At 40.9% G+C, this 16796-nt stretch overlaps 1 protein-coding gene across 3 annotated transcripts in view; it reads right to left on the reverse strand.

Annotated features, from left to right (window-relative positions):
• The window catches only part of LOC311523838 (uncharacterized protein), a 156584-nt gene that overhangs the window by 116287 nt on the left and 23501 nt on the right, over positions 1-16796 (reverse strand). For all 3 annotated transcript variants that reach the window (XR_014712432.1, XR_014712433.1, XM_084634274.1), the window contains one exon: positions 532-613. Coding sequence is in view for 1 of the 3 variants with exons in the window: in XM_084634274.1 (XP_084490400.1) it covers positions 532-613 (82 nt within the window). In the remaining 2 variants the exon portion in view is untranslated. The remainder of the gene's footprint in view (positions 1-531; positions 614-16796) is intronic.

Consider the following 16796-nt stretch of genomic DNA (forward strand, 5'->3'; position numbering starts at 1 on the left):
AATCATTATCCTGTATGAAGACTCCATCCAGTGAGTAATTTAAATTTCATACTGTGATTGCAATTCAGATATTTTCCCTCTGATTTTTGTAATGTTCTTTGATTAAAAAAAATCTTAGAAATAAATAAGCTGATTCAGTTTCAGACTCATTGCAACAAGACTCTGAAGCTTGTATTAAAGGAAACACAGATGAATGATATCTTTGAAGATAGAAGACAATTTATATACAGAACACACTGAACCAGATTCTCAGCTAGTATTGTCTTCAATGCAGCTATACTGATTTAGAGGTGCTAAGGAGCTGACTTGCTGCATTCAGTGCTGCTCTGGCCAAAGAAGAATATGATGGGGGGCAAATTCCCGTTTTTTTTGTCTGGATGTCTCCTATAACTGTCCATTCATTATTTTTTAAATACCTCAAGAATCAAAAGGGGAAAAGATATATTCAAAAAGGACCTCAGCAAAGAAAAGCAAGACATCTAAATAACCATCTAGCTAATTACAGAAAACATTCAACAAAATGGTCCTTACTGTACTGGGTGAAGAGAGTTCCAACAGGGAATGTATCGGCCACTGGCAAAGGCACAGAAGCAGCATCAGCAAGAACAGCAATCTGTCAAGGGAGAGAAGCTTTAGGGAAATCTTCTCTCCTAATATTACTTTCTGATATTTCACTGTAACTCTGCATCCACTCACAACTTTTACAACATACACATCAGAAGCTTTGTGCACCCAGTGTGTTCCACCTGCCCTCCCAAACTAAAAAATCAAATGGTGCAGAGGGAGGAAGGAAGAAACAAAACGTTTATTCTTTGAAGTTCTCCAGAACCAGGGGACCTTTGTGCATCCACTCACATTATCATGGCTAGTTTAAGGTCTGGAGTGCTGTGTAGCTCCTTGGCTTAGCATCCTTCTCACTTGTACATACACTGGGTACAATTCTGTGCTGCACCTCTTGGAAACGGTGGCTGCTCCAAGCACTGGCATAGCCCCAGTTGGTATATTACAACACCCAGTGGCTAATCTAATTTATGGCAGCCCTCTAAAGACTGCCTATGGGCTGTGTCACAGCCCAGAATCTCTGTAAATTCATGCACTCCAAAGAGACCATCAAAATGCCGCTCTTGCCCCTGCCACATGCTCACTGTGCCAGAGCTTGTAAGTGGAGCAGCACAGCACCATTTCTACTTGCTCTATACTGCTCACATGCTGGAGGAATTCATGACCTCTATAGAGTATATAGTGATTAAGGCAGATGAAGAAAACCTCTCCTGCTGATTCTCTCACTCAAACTGACTACTACAGTGAACAACTGCTCCTCTAGAGGAAAGAAACTGAAGTGATTATTGTTCTTTAAATGCTCCTAAATTTAAAGGAAAATGCACCAATACTTTTTAGATGGTGTCAACAACTAATTTAATCCTGTACCTTACAAACTGTGTTCCCTTGTGAGAATCTAAGCAATGTTAATCCTCAGCATGGAAATCACTGTTACAAGGGGAAGATGACAGACCTTTTATTTTGAAACAGTGTAGGCAGCTCTGTCTTTGGGGGAATATTCCCTAGGATTATCTTAATTTCTTCTGAAACCTCAAATTGATTAAATTAGATCACTGAAAAGCCACTAAGGGCATGTTTTGTAGGGCAGCATGTTAATCTCCTTGGATTTGGAGTCTAAGTTTGAATCCCAGAGTAGCTGGTAGTTCAAAGGAGCAATATGTAAAGGTCTACACATACCAGTTCAGTGAGGCTTCTGTCTACAGCTATTAAGAGACAAAACAAAGATTGGAAGTAAAGACCTAAGATCCTCCTGCATAATCATATATGTAGTCATAGAAGTAAGATTTTTTTATTAAAATAATTTTCCTAAGTAGTGCTACCTGGAAATTCATTGACCTGCTCAGATTTGTAATTTTGATACACTGTTTCTCAAGAGTCATTGTAGTGACTCCTCTAAAATTTGAAAAATTCTACCTACATGAGACTGCACTTTTACGATAAATTCAAAGTAAATTGATAATCATTGCATGAACATAAGAATGGCCATACTGGATCAGACCAAAGGTCCATTTAGCTCAGTATCTTGTCTTCCAACAGTGGCCAATGCCAGGTGCCCCAGAGGGAATGAACAGGAACAGATAATCATCAATGATCCATCCCTAGTTGCCCATTTCCAGCTTCTGAGAAACAGAGGCTAGGGACACCATCTCTGCCCATCCTGGCTAACAGCCATTGATAGACGTATCCTCCATGAATTTATCTAGTTTATCTAATTCTTTTTGATGACAAATAGAATTTTTTATTTTTATTTTTTCAAAAAATAGAAATATTATACACACACACACACAAAGCAGAGGACAGATTTTCACAGCTGCCTGGGAACAGGCAGGGGACTCATGCCATAGTCTTTGGCAGTGGAACCACCACGTGTCTCTCTAAGATATCCCTCCTCCTCCCTCACAATCTTTTCACTTCAGCTTCACTCCACACCTGCCCTTCTTTCCCTCTCTCTGCCCTGTCCCTCTTATTCCCTTCCCTTCAATGTCTCCTCTCCCTTCACTTTTTCTTTCAATTTAGCTTATCCCCTCCTACCTAAACCTGTCCCCAAAATAACAACAGCCATGGAACTAACATGATGTTTGATGCCATTACATGATTCACTCTGCTTGGCTATTATACCCTTTTCAGAAACCTTTTCAATGTCTGCTCTCTCTTTAGATTGTAAGCTCTTTGCGGCAGTGACTGTCTATTACTCTATGTTCGTGAATTGTATAACACAATGGGACCTCAGTATTGGTTGGTTGTTAACCACTACTGTAGTAAATATTATTAATATTGTGACAGGGTCGGGCTGGGTGGCTATAGAGAGTAATAGAAGGCAGATATATTAGCCCCAGGTTAAGTAGGTCCCTTTTCCCTGGGTAAGGTAACAGGGAAGATTCCAGAACAATCAGGAACCTTCTGGAGACAATTAAGACAGACAGGCTGATTAGAACACCTGCAGCCAATCAAGAAGCTGCTAGACTCAATTAAGATAGGCTAATCAGGGCACCAGAGTTTAAAAAGGAGCTCACTTCAGTTTGTGGTGCGCATGTGAGGAGCTGGGAGCAAGAGGCGCTAGGAGCTGAGAGTGAGAACGCATACTGTTGGAGGACTGAGGAGTACAAACATTATCAGACACCAGGAAGAAGGTCCTATTGTTAGGATAAAGAGGGTGTTTGGAGGAGGCCATGGGGAAGTAGCCCAGGGAGGGAACCTGGAGTAGAGGGCGGGTCCCCAAACCTCCCAACTCCTGGTCAGACACAGGAGGAATTGACCTAGACTGTCGGTTCATGAAAACGGCCAAACTGAAGGCTGCCATGAAGCTCCAAGGCGAGCAAATCCGCCAATAAGCGCAAGACCCACCAAGGTAGAGGAGGAACTTTGTCACAATATCTACTACAGATTTATCAAATATGCCATGCTGAGTACAGTTTCAAAACATTTAATCTTAGCAGGCATAATGAGCCATTTAATTTTTTTTTACTATATATGGGAGCAGGCAAAAAGGGCAGTGAGCACCCAACTCCCATTGATTTTTGGTGGCATTTGGGCAACTAACTTCCATTAGAACCTTTGCAAATCTCCCCATATCTTTCATATCTCTTTTCATCTCCAAACATTTTTGGAATAAGGCCAAATTCAGAGATGAATCTAAACTAGGGCTGTCAAGTGATTAAAAAATTAATTACAATTAATTGCACTCTTGTTAAAATAATATTTATTTAAATATTTTTGGATTTTTTTCTACATTTTCAAATGTATTTATTTCAATTACAACACAGAATAAAAGTGTACAGTGCTCACTTTATTTTTGATTACAAATATTTGCACTGTAAAAAACAAAAGAAATAAAATTTTTCAATTCACCTCATACAAGTACTGTAGTGCAATCTCTTTATCATGAAAGTTGAACTTACAAATGTAGAATTATGTACTAAAAAAATTACTGCATTCAAAAATAAAACAACGTAAAACTTTAAAGCCTACAAGTCCACTCAGTCCGACTTCTTGTTCAGCCAGTCACTCAGACAAACAAGTTTGTTTACATTTACAGGAGATAATGCTGTCCGCTTCTTGTTTACGTCTCCTGGAAGTGAGAACAGACGTTCGCATGGCACTGTTGTAGCCGGCGTTGCAAGATATTTACGTGCCAGATGTGCTAAAGATTCATATGTCCCTTCATCTTCAACCATCATTCCAGAGGACATGCGTCCATGCCGATGATGGGTTCAGCTCGATAATGATCCAAAGCAGTGCAGGCCAACACATGTTCATCATCTGAGTCAAATGCCACCAGCAGAAGGTTGATTTTCTTTTTTGGTGGTTCAGGTTCTGTAGTTTCCACATCAGAGTGTTGCTTTTTAAGATTTCTGAAAGCATGCTTCACACCTTGTCCCTCTCAGATTTTGGAAGACACTTCCGATTCTTAAACCTTGGGTCGAGTGCTGTAGCTATCTTTAGAAATCTCACATTGGTACTTTTTTTGCATTTTGTCAGATCTGTAGTGAAATTATTCTTAAAACGAACATGTGCTGGGTCATCATCCGAGACTGCTATAATATGAAATACATTGCAGATTGCGGGTAACACAGAGCAGGAGACATACTATTCTCCCATGAGGAGTTCAGTCAAAATGCAATTAATGCATTATTTTTTTAAGTGTCATCAGCAATGGAAGCATGTCCTCTGGAATGGTGGCCGAAGCATGAAGGGGCATACGAATGTTTAGCATATCTGGAATGTAAATACCTTGCAATGCTGGCTACAAAAGTGCCATGTGAACTCCTGTTCTCACTTTCAGGTAACATTGTAAATAAGAAGCATTCAGCATTATCTCCCGTAAATGTAAACAAACTTATTTGTCTTAGTGATTGGCTGAATAAGAAGTAGGACTGAGTGGACTTGTGGGCTCTAAAGTTTTACATTGTTTTGTTTTTGAGAGCAGTTATGTAACAAAAAAAAATCTACATTTGTAAGTTGCACTTTCATGATAAAGAGATTGCACTATGGTACTTGTATGAGGTGAACTGAAAAATACTATTTCTTTTGTTTATCTTTTTTATAGTACAAATATTTGTAATAAAAATAATAATATAAAGTGAGCACTGTACACTTTGTATTATTTCTTGTAATTTAAGGCCAATTATATTTGAAAATGTAGAAAAACATCCAAAGATAGTTAATAAACTTCTATTGGTATTCTATTAACAGTGCAATTAAAACTGCGATTAATCACGATTAATTTTTTTTAGTTAATTGCGTGAGTTAACTGTGATTAATTGACAGCCCTAGACTAAACTAGTATATTTTACATTGTCTTGCAACCACCACCATATAAATTACACTAATTTAGACTCCTATAGATGCTCACTGATATGTAAACTACATCCCTATATGCCCCACAATTGCCATTTAATTTAACTAATCCTGACAATAGCCTCAGTGGGTAGGTCCATTTTATAGTTTGAAAAATTGAGGAAAAATAAGTTAAGGCCATAATTCTCAAAAGCATTCACTAATTTTGTATGCCCAGTTTTAGAAACATAGAGGCTAGAGTTTCACTTTGCATATAGGCACCATACGTGCCCAATACTTTTAAAGATTTTGACTTAAGTGACTTTCTAAAGACAGACAATAAATGAATGACAGTGCTAGAATTAGAATTGATGAGTGTTTGTTTTTTTGATGATACATACTTTTATAAGATGTATTCACATCTACTTTTCCAAATTTAACAGCAACAATATAACAAAAATAGCCAAAACATTTTTAAAAATTAAATTATGAAAAGCAACTCTGGCATTTTTAAAGCTGTTGATGTTAAAAGTCAAACATTTAACGGGTCAGCCATTTGTATCCACATCTGTTTCTGAACAAGACTGTGTAGAAGATCTAGCCTTTGATTTTTTTTTGTTCTATATCATCTTTCATGGCAAATGTGGAATTTAAGTGAGTACAGGACCAAAGCCTCCACAAATTATCTTTTTATGGGAACTCCTTCCTGATGCTTCCGATGTCATGGAATTGATATCTATAAACACAAACACTTATTCACCCTTAAATAAATCACACTTCTTTCTAGCCATGGGGATGATTCTCTGTCACTAATAATAAAGATCAGAGTGCTTCCTTGAGGATTCCTTTGTATCTACTTTTCTGTCCTCTTTATCAAACTCCTGAAGGCCATTTTTCATATAAATTAGCTCCTTGCAATCAAGCAGCAGAGCCATAGAAAACCAGGACTCCAGAAATCCTGCATGGTCCTCCCACACTGCACTGCCTGGCAAGCCAATTAGCTTGATATTTTTATCACTAATCTGATTTGGAACTAATTATAAATCAGTATTTTACCAATCTCTTTTCTGTGATAAATGCCTCAGTCAACTATTATTAGATCTGTTCCTAGGACAGCTAAGTAGCCTCACATCCACTCCAAATCTTAGCTTTTTTTTAATTCCCTATCCTGACCTCGAAGCTAGAGGGGGAAAAACACACACATGCACATACAAAAACAAACTCAGGGCTGGCCAGAAGTCTTATGGCTTCTCCTCTATTCATGGCTGTAGTATCTGAGTGCTTTCTAGTAGTGCATTAAGTAATATGACTATCATCACATACTTGTACTCTCAGCCTCCCTCGGGGAGAAGTGCATGCAGTGGATTGTTTCATTTTGGAAATTTGTTTTAATGTGTGTGTGTTTATAAAATACACATTTTGCTAGTAAATCTGTGGCTACCTAGTACTTCATGGTCATCAAGCCCTATGAAATGCATGGTCATAAGTGGAGATAGAACGTAGGTGCTTCTTTTTGCTCCAAAATCACAGACTCATACCATTAGAAGGGGGAGTGTAATGGGGTTTACAGACCCCAAACTAAGGTTATAGGAATGATGGAGTAATATTGGGCCAAGAACGGCCCACCTCTCAGCAGCTGCTGGGCATGCTCCCTATGGAGGACCTGCTTAAAAGGGAGCTCTGGAAGTTAGGTGGTGTGGGAGGGAAGGAGAGACTGGCTTCAAGAAGGCTGGCTACAGCTGCTCAGACAGAGTGATTGACAGGAGAAGGCCTGAGACTGTGAGAAAGACTTAGGAGGGGCCCTGACCCCTCCCCACTTCTCCCTGACAAGGAGGAAAAACTGGACTATGTGAGTGAGCTGGGGAGCTTCCCCCTCACTCCCACTCAGCTGGGAGTTAGAGTAATGAATTGTGACTTGGCTGACAGGCCTCCTGGAATGCCTGGAAGATCTATCCCATGACACAGAGAGACTGTTTGGCCGTGGCTTGACCACTAGGCCTGCTGTCCCTCGAGCAAAACCTACTATGGAGAGATTTCCAGTTGGCCAGTAATTAAAGCACTTGTTTCTAGCTTTGAAAGTTCCTAAGATATCCAGCTTTCTAGTCACAATATTTCCAGATACAGAAAGGCTATTTTAGGTCACGATCAGAGTCCTTTACAACTGGACTTTGGCTTCATAGGTGGAAGGATGCAAAAAAGTCACCAAAATGTTTTTGAAGTCTTTCCAACATTTCTAAAACTGTTTCCCCTGAAAAATGTGTGTATTATTATCATGTGTATTATTGAAGTAACTAGGGGTCTCAGTCATGGACCAGGACCACATTGTGCTAGGTCAGGGGTGGGCAAACTTTTTGGACCGAGGGCCACATCTAGGTGGGGAAATTGTATGCAGGGCTGGGGCAGGGGGTTGGGGTGTGGGAGGGGGTGCGGTGTGCAGGAACAGCCTCAGGGCAAGAGATTGGGGCAGAGGAAGGGTGCGGGGTGTATGAGGGGGCTCAGGGAAGGGGGTTGGAGTGTAGGAGGGGTGTGGAGTGCAGGAGGGGTCTCAGGGCAGGGGTGCAGGAGGGGGTGTGGACTGCGGGAGGGAGCTCAGGGCAGGTGGTTGGGGTATGGGGTGCAGCAGGGGGCTCAGGGCAGGGAGTTGGGGTACAGGAGGGGTGTGAGGTGCAGGCAGTGGGCTTGGGGCAGGGTGCAGGAGGGGTTCGGGCTCTGGCCTGGCGCCGCTTACCTAAAGCGGCTCTGGGGTGGCAGTGGTGCGCACCTGGGCCAGGCTCCCTGCCTGCCTGCCCTGGCCCTATGCCATGCCACTCCGGGAAGCAGCCGGCACCATGTCCCTACACGGTCCCTGGGGGAGAGGAGGCACAGGGCTCCACGTGCTGCCCTTGCCGTACCTCCAGGTATCTCCCCCGAAGCTCCCACTGGCCAATGAGAACTGCGGGGGGCAGTGCCTGGAGGCAAGGGCAACGCATGGAGCCCTCTGTCCCTCCCCCCCCGAGGCCGCAGGGACGTGGTGCCGGCCACTTCTGAGAGTGGCGCGAGGCCTGCGGCACCATGGGGGACAATCCCGCAGGCCGGATCAAAAGCCCTGATGGGCCGGATCCGGCCCGCAGGCCGTAGTTTGCCCACCCCTATGCTAGGTGCTACACATACAAAATGCATGCTGTGTAGGGTGATACAATTTTTAAAAACACCTCTGTTTTTTAATATAACAAGAATATGTATATATGCTTTATTTTTTAACAACAAATGTAAATCTAAGTGAGGGTGATACTATAAGTATATAATAATCCCTGGGTTCATTAAATTTAAGGCGTTAGGGCAGTGGCTTTCAACCTTTTTTTTTTTTCATTTGCAGACCCCTAAAAAATTTTGAATGGAGGTGCAGACCCCTTTGGAAATCTTAGGGGGTCCACAAACCACAGATTGAAAACCACAGCCATAAGGGGATGATTGTGATTATCTAGTTTGACTTCCTCCAAAACACAGGCCATAGAATATCTCCCAGTACTTCCTGCATCAAGTCCATAATGTCTGGTTGAGCTAAAGCATATCGTTTTAGAAAAAACATCCACATTTGAGTTAGACTTCAAGTGATAGATAATCCACCACATCTCTTGGTAAATTGTTCCAATGGTCCACTTGGTTAAAAATTTTACTTTATTTCCAGTCTGAACATGTCTCACTTCAACTTCCAGCCATTTGATCTTGCTATGCCTTTGCCCACTAGATTAAAGTGCTATCAGAAATCTCCCCATGTAGGTACTTACACACTGTGATCAAGTCATGCTTTAACCTCCTCTTTGATAAAGCTAAATAGATTGAGATTCTTAAATCTCCCACAGTTAGGGAGATTTTTCAGACCTCAAATCATTCTTGTCACTCTTTTCTGAATCCTTTCCAAGTTTGTAGCATCCTTTTTGAAAGTGTAAACACCAGAACTGGATACAGTATTCTACAATATCAAAGGGACACCAAGCTGTATGGTAAGATTAGGTCTTTGTAATTTTGTTTTTAAATAATTGATTATTTCCTATTTCCTTTTGAACTGGTCCAAGTTCTGGGTTGCTCTTACTGAGGCTTGCTCCATTATGAAGGGTTTCAGAGTAGCAGCCGTATTAGTCTGTATTCGCAAAAAGAAAAGGAGGACTTGTGGCACCTTAGAGACTAACAAATTTATTTGAGCATAAGCTTTCGTGAGCTACAGCTCACTTCATTGGATGCATTCAGTGGAAAATACAGTGGGGAGATTTATATACAGAGAGAACATGAAACAATGGGTGTTACCATACACACTGTAACGAGAGTAATCACTTAAGGTGAGCTATCACCAGCGGGGGAGGCGGGGCCTTTTGTAGTGATAATCAAGGTGGGCCATTTCCAGCAGTTGACAAGAACATCTGAGGAACAGTGGAGGGTGGGGGGGAATAAACATGGGGAAATAGTTTTACTTTGTGTAATGACCCACCCACTCCCAGTCTTTATTCAAGCCTAAGTTAATTGTATCCAGTTTGCTAATTAATTCCAATTCAGCAGTCTCTCGTTGGAGTCTGTTTTTGAAGTTTTTTGTTGAAGAATTGCAACTTTTATGTCTGTAATCGAGTGACCAAAGAGATTGAAGTGTTCTCCGACTAGTTTTTGAATGTTATAATTCTTGACGTCTGATTTGTGTCCATTTATTCTTTTACGTAGAGACTGTCCAGTTTGACCAATGTACATGGCAGAGGGGCATTGCTGGCACATGATGGTGTTAGGTGAAAAATATTGAATATGAAGCAGTTATGCCAACCGAACCAAAGTCAGGCCAATAAAGGTTGCTGGGAAAGTCCCTGAACGAGATAAATAAAATGAAGGAATATTTGTTTAAGTTACAAAGAGTGAGAAAAAGGGAGGCTTGCATTCCTGCATTTTTGTACCAAATGTTCTGGGAACAGTTTGTTGAGATAGGAGGCACTGTTTTCCACTCCTTGTTTTTGTGTTATGTCTGTTCTTAACTCCTCATCTCCTGGTTGACACCCATACCGATAAGAAAGTTAGTGAAGCACTATGATTTGCTAAAAGTTATCTACAATAAGGGGGGTAGATGTGCATGCATATAGAGAAAGAGGATTTTAAATAATATGGGGGGGATGGGCTGCTTTATGAATAAATCTGTGACGCGATGGGACTGTCTATAAAAACCTATGAGTTTTACTTAGAGGCTGGCTGGTTCTCTTTGGAGACGGGCTGCTCTCTATTGTTGTGTGCACTCTTCAATAAAGAGCTTTGAGTTCGGACCTTGCTGGTGTTGCCTGTCTCTCTCCGGTCAGACAACGAACCGTGCCGTCTGGGGTTCGAGTCCTCGACAATTGCATGTATCACATTGGTAGATGTGCAGGTGAACGAGCCTCTGATAGTGTGGCTGATGTGATTAGACCCTATGATGGTGTCCCCTGAATAGACATGTGGACACAGTTGGCAACGGGTTTTGTTGCAAGGATAGGTTGTAACTATTTCTTATTTGGGGACAATGTATACCTTCAAATCAGCGGTACTGCTATGGGTACCCGCATGGCCCCACAGTATGCCAACTTTTTTATGGCTGACTTAGAACAACGCTTCCTCAGCTCTCGTCCCCTAATGCCCCTACTCTACTTGCGCTACATTGATGACATCTTCATCATCTGGACCCATGGAAAAGAAGCCCTTGAGGAATTCCACCATGATTTCAACAATTTCCATCCCACCATCAACCTCAGCCTGGACCAGTCCACACAAGAGTTCCACTTCCTGGACACTAGTGCTAATAAGCAATGGTCATATAAACACCACCCTGTACCAGAAACCTACTGACTGCTATTCCTACCTACATGCCTCCAGCTTTCATCCAGACCACACCACACGATCCATTGTCTACAGCCAAGCTCTACGATACAAACGCATTTGCTCCAACCCTGCAGACAGAGACAAACACTTACAAGATCTCTATCAAGCATTCTTACAACTACAATACCCACCTGCTGAAGTGAAGAAACAGATTGACAGAGCCAGAAGAGTACCCAGAAGTCACCTACTACAGGACAGGCCTAACGAAGAAAATAACAGAACGCCACTAGCCGTCACCTTCAGCCCCCAACTAAAACCTGTCCAACACATCATCAAGGATCTACAACCTATCCTGAAGGATGACCCATCACTCTCACAGATCTTGGGAGACAGGCCAGTCCTTGCTTACAGACATCCCCCCAACCTGAAGCAAATACTCACCAGGAACCACACACCACACAACAGAACCACTAACCCAGGAACCTATCCTTGCAACAAAGCCCGTTGCCAACTGTGTCCACATATCTATTCAGGGGACACTGTCATAGGGCCAAATCACATCAGCCACACTATCAGAGGCTTGTTCACCTGCACATCTACCAATGTGATATATGCCATCATGTGCCAGCAATGCCCCTCTGCCATGTACATTGGTCAAACTGGACAGTCTCTACGTAAAAGAATAAATGGACACAAATCAGACGTCAAGAATTATAACATTCAAAAACCAGTCGGAGAACACTTCAATCTCTTTGGTCACTCAATTACAGACATAAAAGTTGCAATTCTTCAACAAAAAACTTCAAAAACAGACTCCAACGAGAGACTGCTGAATTGGAATTAATTAGCAAACTGGATACAATTAACTTAGGCTTGAATAAAGACTGGGAGTGAGTGGGTCATTACGCAAAGTAAAACTATTTCCCCATGTCTATTCCCCCCCACCCTCCACTGTTCCTCAGACGTTCTTGTCAACTGCTGGAAACGGCCCACCTTGATTATCACTACAAAAGGCCCCGCCTCCCCCGCTGGTGATAGCTCACCTTAAGTGATTACTCTCATTACAGTGTGTATGGTAACACCCATTGTTTCATGTTCTCTCTGTATATAAATCTCCCCACTGTATTTTCCACTGAATGCATCCAATGAAGTGAGCTGTAGCTCACGAAAGCTTATGCTCAAATAAATTTGTTTGTCTCTAAGGTGCCACAAGTACTCCTTTTCCATTATGAAGTTTATTCTGATCAGTTGTATAACTTATTATGGTCCTGCTGGGTTCATTCATACTGTCAGGATTGCTTTCTTAGCCAATGTTATCAATAATGAAGTTTTTAAAATGTCCATAATGCCAAGACTACACAATTGTGGCCTTTTAGGAACAACAATTTCTAACAGGTCCTTTGCTGTGTGATTACGTTTTATTGTAAATGCTTTGTTGTTTTTTTACATCTTTTGTCAAATAATCCTTGAGAAATAATGCAGCTATGGATTAGAAAGATCTGCGTTTGTATAATTATTTCTGTAAACATAGTAGATGTGTCTTATAGCTTCAGAACACTGGTTTTGGCTACTTTCTGTTTTAATATCTTTATTTAGAAGGGTGATGGTGCTTACAAAGTTCCCTTGTATGGGGTGCATTTATATTTACAGACTGCTGATATCTCTTTTGCTCCTAGTGGGCCTTACTATCTACTTTTCAATGGGATGCATTTTCCATAGATCTTTGTTAGTATTTAAGTGCTTAAAATTGTAACTTCTGAAATAGAGATAACGCAGCAAGAGCCTGTCTGAAATTCTTATTTGTTATAGGTACAGGTAACTTGCTTTATGTACATTTTTGCATATCACAATAACTTTTTAGACCCAAACTTGCCAACATTTAGAATTTTGGATCAAGTTACTCCTTGTCAAAAATAATGATATCTTCTTATTGACTGTATCCATGTAACTTTATATTATTTTTGGAAATATTTAGCATTATAATTGCCAAGTTATGTTTAGATGGTTTTATTGGAATTTGTTTTGGACTAAATTACATGGCATAGTTGTGGGTTCACTACTTGTGAATAATGTGGCATTCACAAACTCAAATCCTTTTACCTCACCATATCATTTTGTATTCTCTTTCATTTTTTCTTTCTTTACAAAGAGCTCTCTTTATATAATCATATTTGTGTGTTTGAGTTTGTTAATTTCATTCCATACTTAAACTAATATGGCTTGGGTTGACTTTTATTCCTGGGTTTTAAAGATACTCCTGAAAAGATTTTTTGCCCCATTAGGAATGCACCAGAGTTCACAAAAGGGTGATGTTCCTACTGTAGGGTTGGTATTATGTTCTTTTCAGGGCTGTCAAGAGATTTAAAATTTTTGATTAATTGCATGATTAATCGCTCTGTTAAACAATAATAGAATACCATTTATTTGAATATTTTTGGATGTTTTCTATATTTTCAAATATATTGATTTCAATTACAACACAGAATAGAAGTGTACAGTGCTCACTTTATATTTATTTTTGATTACAAATATTTGCACTGTAAAAAACAAAAAGAAATAGTATTTTTCAATTTACCTAATACAAGTACTGTAGTGCAATTTCTTTCTCATGAAAGTTGAACTTACAAATGTAGAATGATGTACAAAAAATAACTGCATTCAAATATAAAACAATGTAAAACTACAAGTCCACTCAGTCCTGCTTCTTGTTCAGCCAATTGCTCAGACAAACAAGTTTTTTTATATTTGCAGAAGATAATGATGCATGCGTCTTATTTACTATGTCACCTGAAAGTGAGAACAGGTGTTCACATGGAACTGTTGTAGCCAGCGTCGCAAGATATGTACGTGTGAGATGCGCTAAAGATTAATATGTTCCTTCATGCTTCAACCACCATTCCAGAGGACATGCTCAATAAAGATCCAAAGCAGCGCGGACTGACACATGTTCATTTTCGTCATGAGTCAGATGCCACCAGCAGAAGGTTGATTTTCTCTTTTGGTGGTTTGGGTTCTGTAGTTTCCACAGCAGAGTGTTGCTCTTTTAAGACTTCTAAAAGCATGCCCCATACCTCATCCTTCTCAGATTTTGGAAAGCACTTCAGATTCTTAAACCTTGGGTCAAGAGCTGTAGCTATCTTTAAAAATCTCACATTGGTACCTTCTTTGCGTATTATCAAATCTGCAGTGAAAGTGTTCTTAAATCAAAAAATATGTGCTGGGTCACCATCCGAGACTGCTATAACATGAAATATATGGCAGAATGCAGGTAAAACAGAACGGGAGACACACAATTCTCCCCCAAGGAGTTGTCGCAAATTTAATTAACACATTCTTTTTTTTAATCAAGTGTCCTCAGGAATGGAGGCCAAAGCACGAAGGGGCATACGAATGTTTAGCATATCTGGCACGTAAATACCTTGTAATGCTGGCTACAAAAATAGTTAGTTCACATTGTAAATAAGAAGCGGGCAGCATTATCTCCTATAAATGTAAACAAAATTGTTTGTCTTAGCAATTGGCTGAACAAGAAGTAGGACTGAATGCACTTGTAGGCTCTAAGGTTTTACATCATTTTGTTTTTGAGTGCAGTTATGTAACAAAAAAAAATCTACATTAGTAAGTTGCACTTTCACAATAAAGAGATTGCATTATGATAGTTGTATGAGGTGAATTGAAAAATACTATTTCTTTTATCTTTTTTATCGTGCAAATATTTGTAATAAAAATAATAATAAGTGAGCACTGTACACTTTGTATTCTGTGCTGTAATTGAAATCAATATATTTGAAAATGTAGAAAAACATCCAAAAATATTTAATAATTTTCAATTGGTATTCTATTGTTTAACTGTATGATTAAAACTGAGATTAATTGTGATTAATTTTTTTAATCGCAGTTAATTTTTTGAGTTAATCGCATGAGTGAGTTAACTGCAATTAATTGACAGCCCTAGTTCTTTTTATTCACTAATTTCTAGTGCCATATAATCAGTTTCTGTAACTCTCTATAGCAGTTGGTAGTGATATTAGCAGTCTGTTTCTTTACTGTTTTCAACCAAGTAACTATTTTCTACAAAAAAAAACAGGGAGTACTTGTGGCACCTTAGAGACTAACAAATTTATTAGAACATAAGCTTTCGTGGGCTACAGCCCACTTCATTGGATGCGTTGAATGGAACATATAGTAAGAAGATATATGTATACCTTCACAGAAGGTCGAATTTGCCATACAGACTGTAAGAGGCTAATTAATTAAGATGAGCTGTTATCAGCAGGAGAAAAAAACTTTTGTAGTGATAATCAAGATGGCCCTTTTAGACAGTTGACAAGAAGGTGTGAGGATACTTAACATGTGGAAATAGATTCAATATGTGTAATGACCCAGCCACTATCAGTCTCTATTCAAACCCAAGTTAACGGTATCTAGTTTGCATGTTAATTCAAGCTCAGCAGTTTCTCACTGGAATCTGATTTTGAAGCTCTTCTGTTGCAGAATTGCCACCCTTAAGTCTTTTACTGAGTGGCCAGAGAGGTTGAAGTGTTCTCCTACTGGTTTTTGAATGTTATGATTCCTGATGTCAGATTTGTGTCCATTTATTCTTTTGCATAGAGACTGTCCAGTTTGGCTAATGTACGTGGCAGAAGGGCATTGCTGGCACATTGCTCTACAGTGCCTCTGCAAATTGTGACAATTGACATGAACTCCAAACTAACCACTGAAGACGGGAGCAGCGGAGCTGAATCTCAGAGCCCCAAGCCCTGGTGCTTCCTGAGCCCATGGGCAGAGATGGGAGGCATGGAGGGTGTTGCCCCCCCAAACTGCAGCACAAGAGCAGGGTAGTCCCAGAGGCAGCTCCACCCCCCACCCCATCTCCTTCTCTCCCTGCCCTCTGACCAGGTCAGATGTGGGAAGCCGGAGCTGGGCAGTGCGGGGCAGCTGCTGCTCTGGCTGGTGCCATGGAGCAGGCAGCTACAGTATTCCCTTGTCTCCCGCTGCTGCTGGTGCTCAGGGTTGAAGCTGCTGCTCAGTTCCCAGCCCCCTTTGCTCTCACAGAGGCAGCCGATAAGAGCCACCAAGGTGTGGAGATCCTGCTCTGAGGCTGGCAGAGTCCTCCGGGAACATGGACTCCGCAGGGGAGTCCTCCTAGCACACAGTCCCTAGAACCTTCTGTGATGGGCTGGATCACAGAAACCCCTTTGGGACTGCCACCTGATGTGTCTAGACTACCTCTGAGCCTGTTTTCCCTGCCAGTGACTTCATTACCTTGCCTTGTTTGAGCCAGACACAGCAAACACAGATCCAAGTCTGAACCACGTTCTCCACAAGCTGCAGGATTAACTGAAAATAGCTTAAGTTGTACTCCTGTCTCCAGCACTCAGATACCCAGCTCTCAATGGGGTCTAAACCCCAAATAATTCCATTTTCCCCTGTATAAAGCTTATACAGGGTAAACTCATAAATTGTTCGCCCTCTATAACACTGATAGAGAGATATGCACAGCTGTTTGCCCCCCTGGTATTAAAGTTCACCCTCAGAGATGTTTCAATAAGCTTGCTTCACAAACTGGACTCCTTTCTAGTCTGGGCACAATCCTTTCCCTTGGTACAGTCCTTGTTCCAGCTCAGGTGGAGCTAGGGGATTTCTCATGACTGTAG

The sequence above is a fragment of the Lepidochelys olivacea genome (genome assembly GCF_965140295.1).
Source record: "Lepidochelys olivacea isolate rLepOli2 genome assembly, chromosome: 7".
Taxonomy (NCBI): Eukaryota; Metazoa; Chordata; order Testudines; family Cheloniidae; genus Lepidochelys; species Lepidochelys olivacea.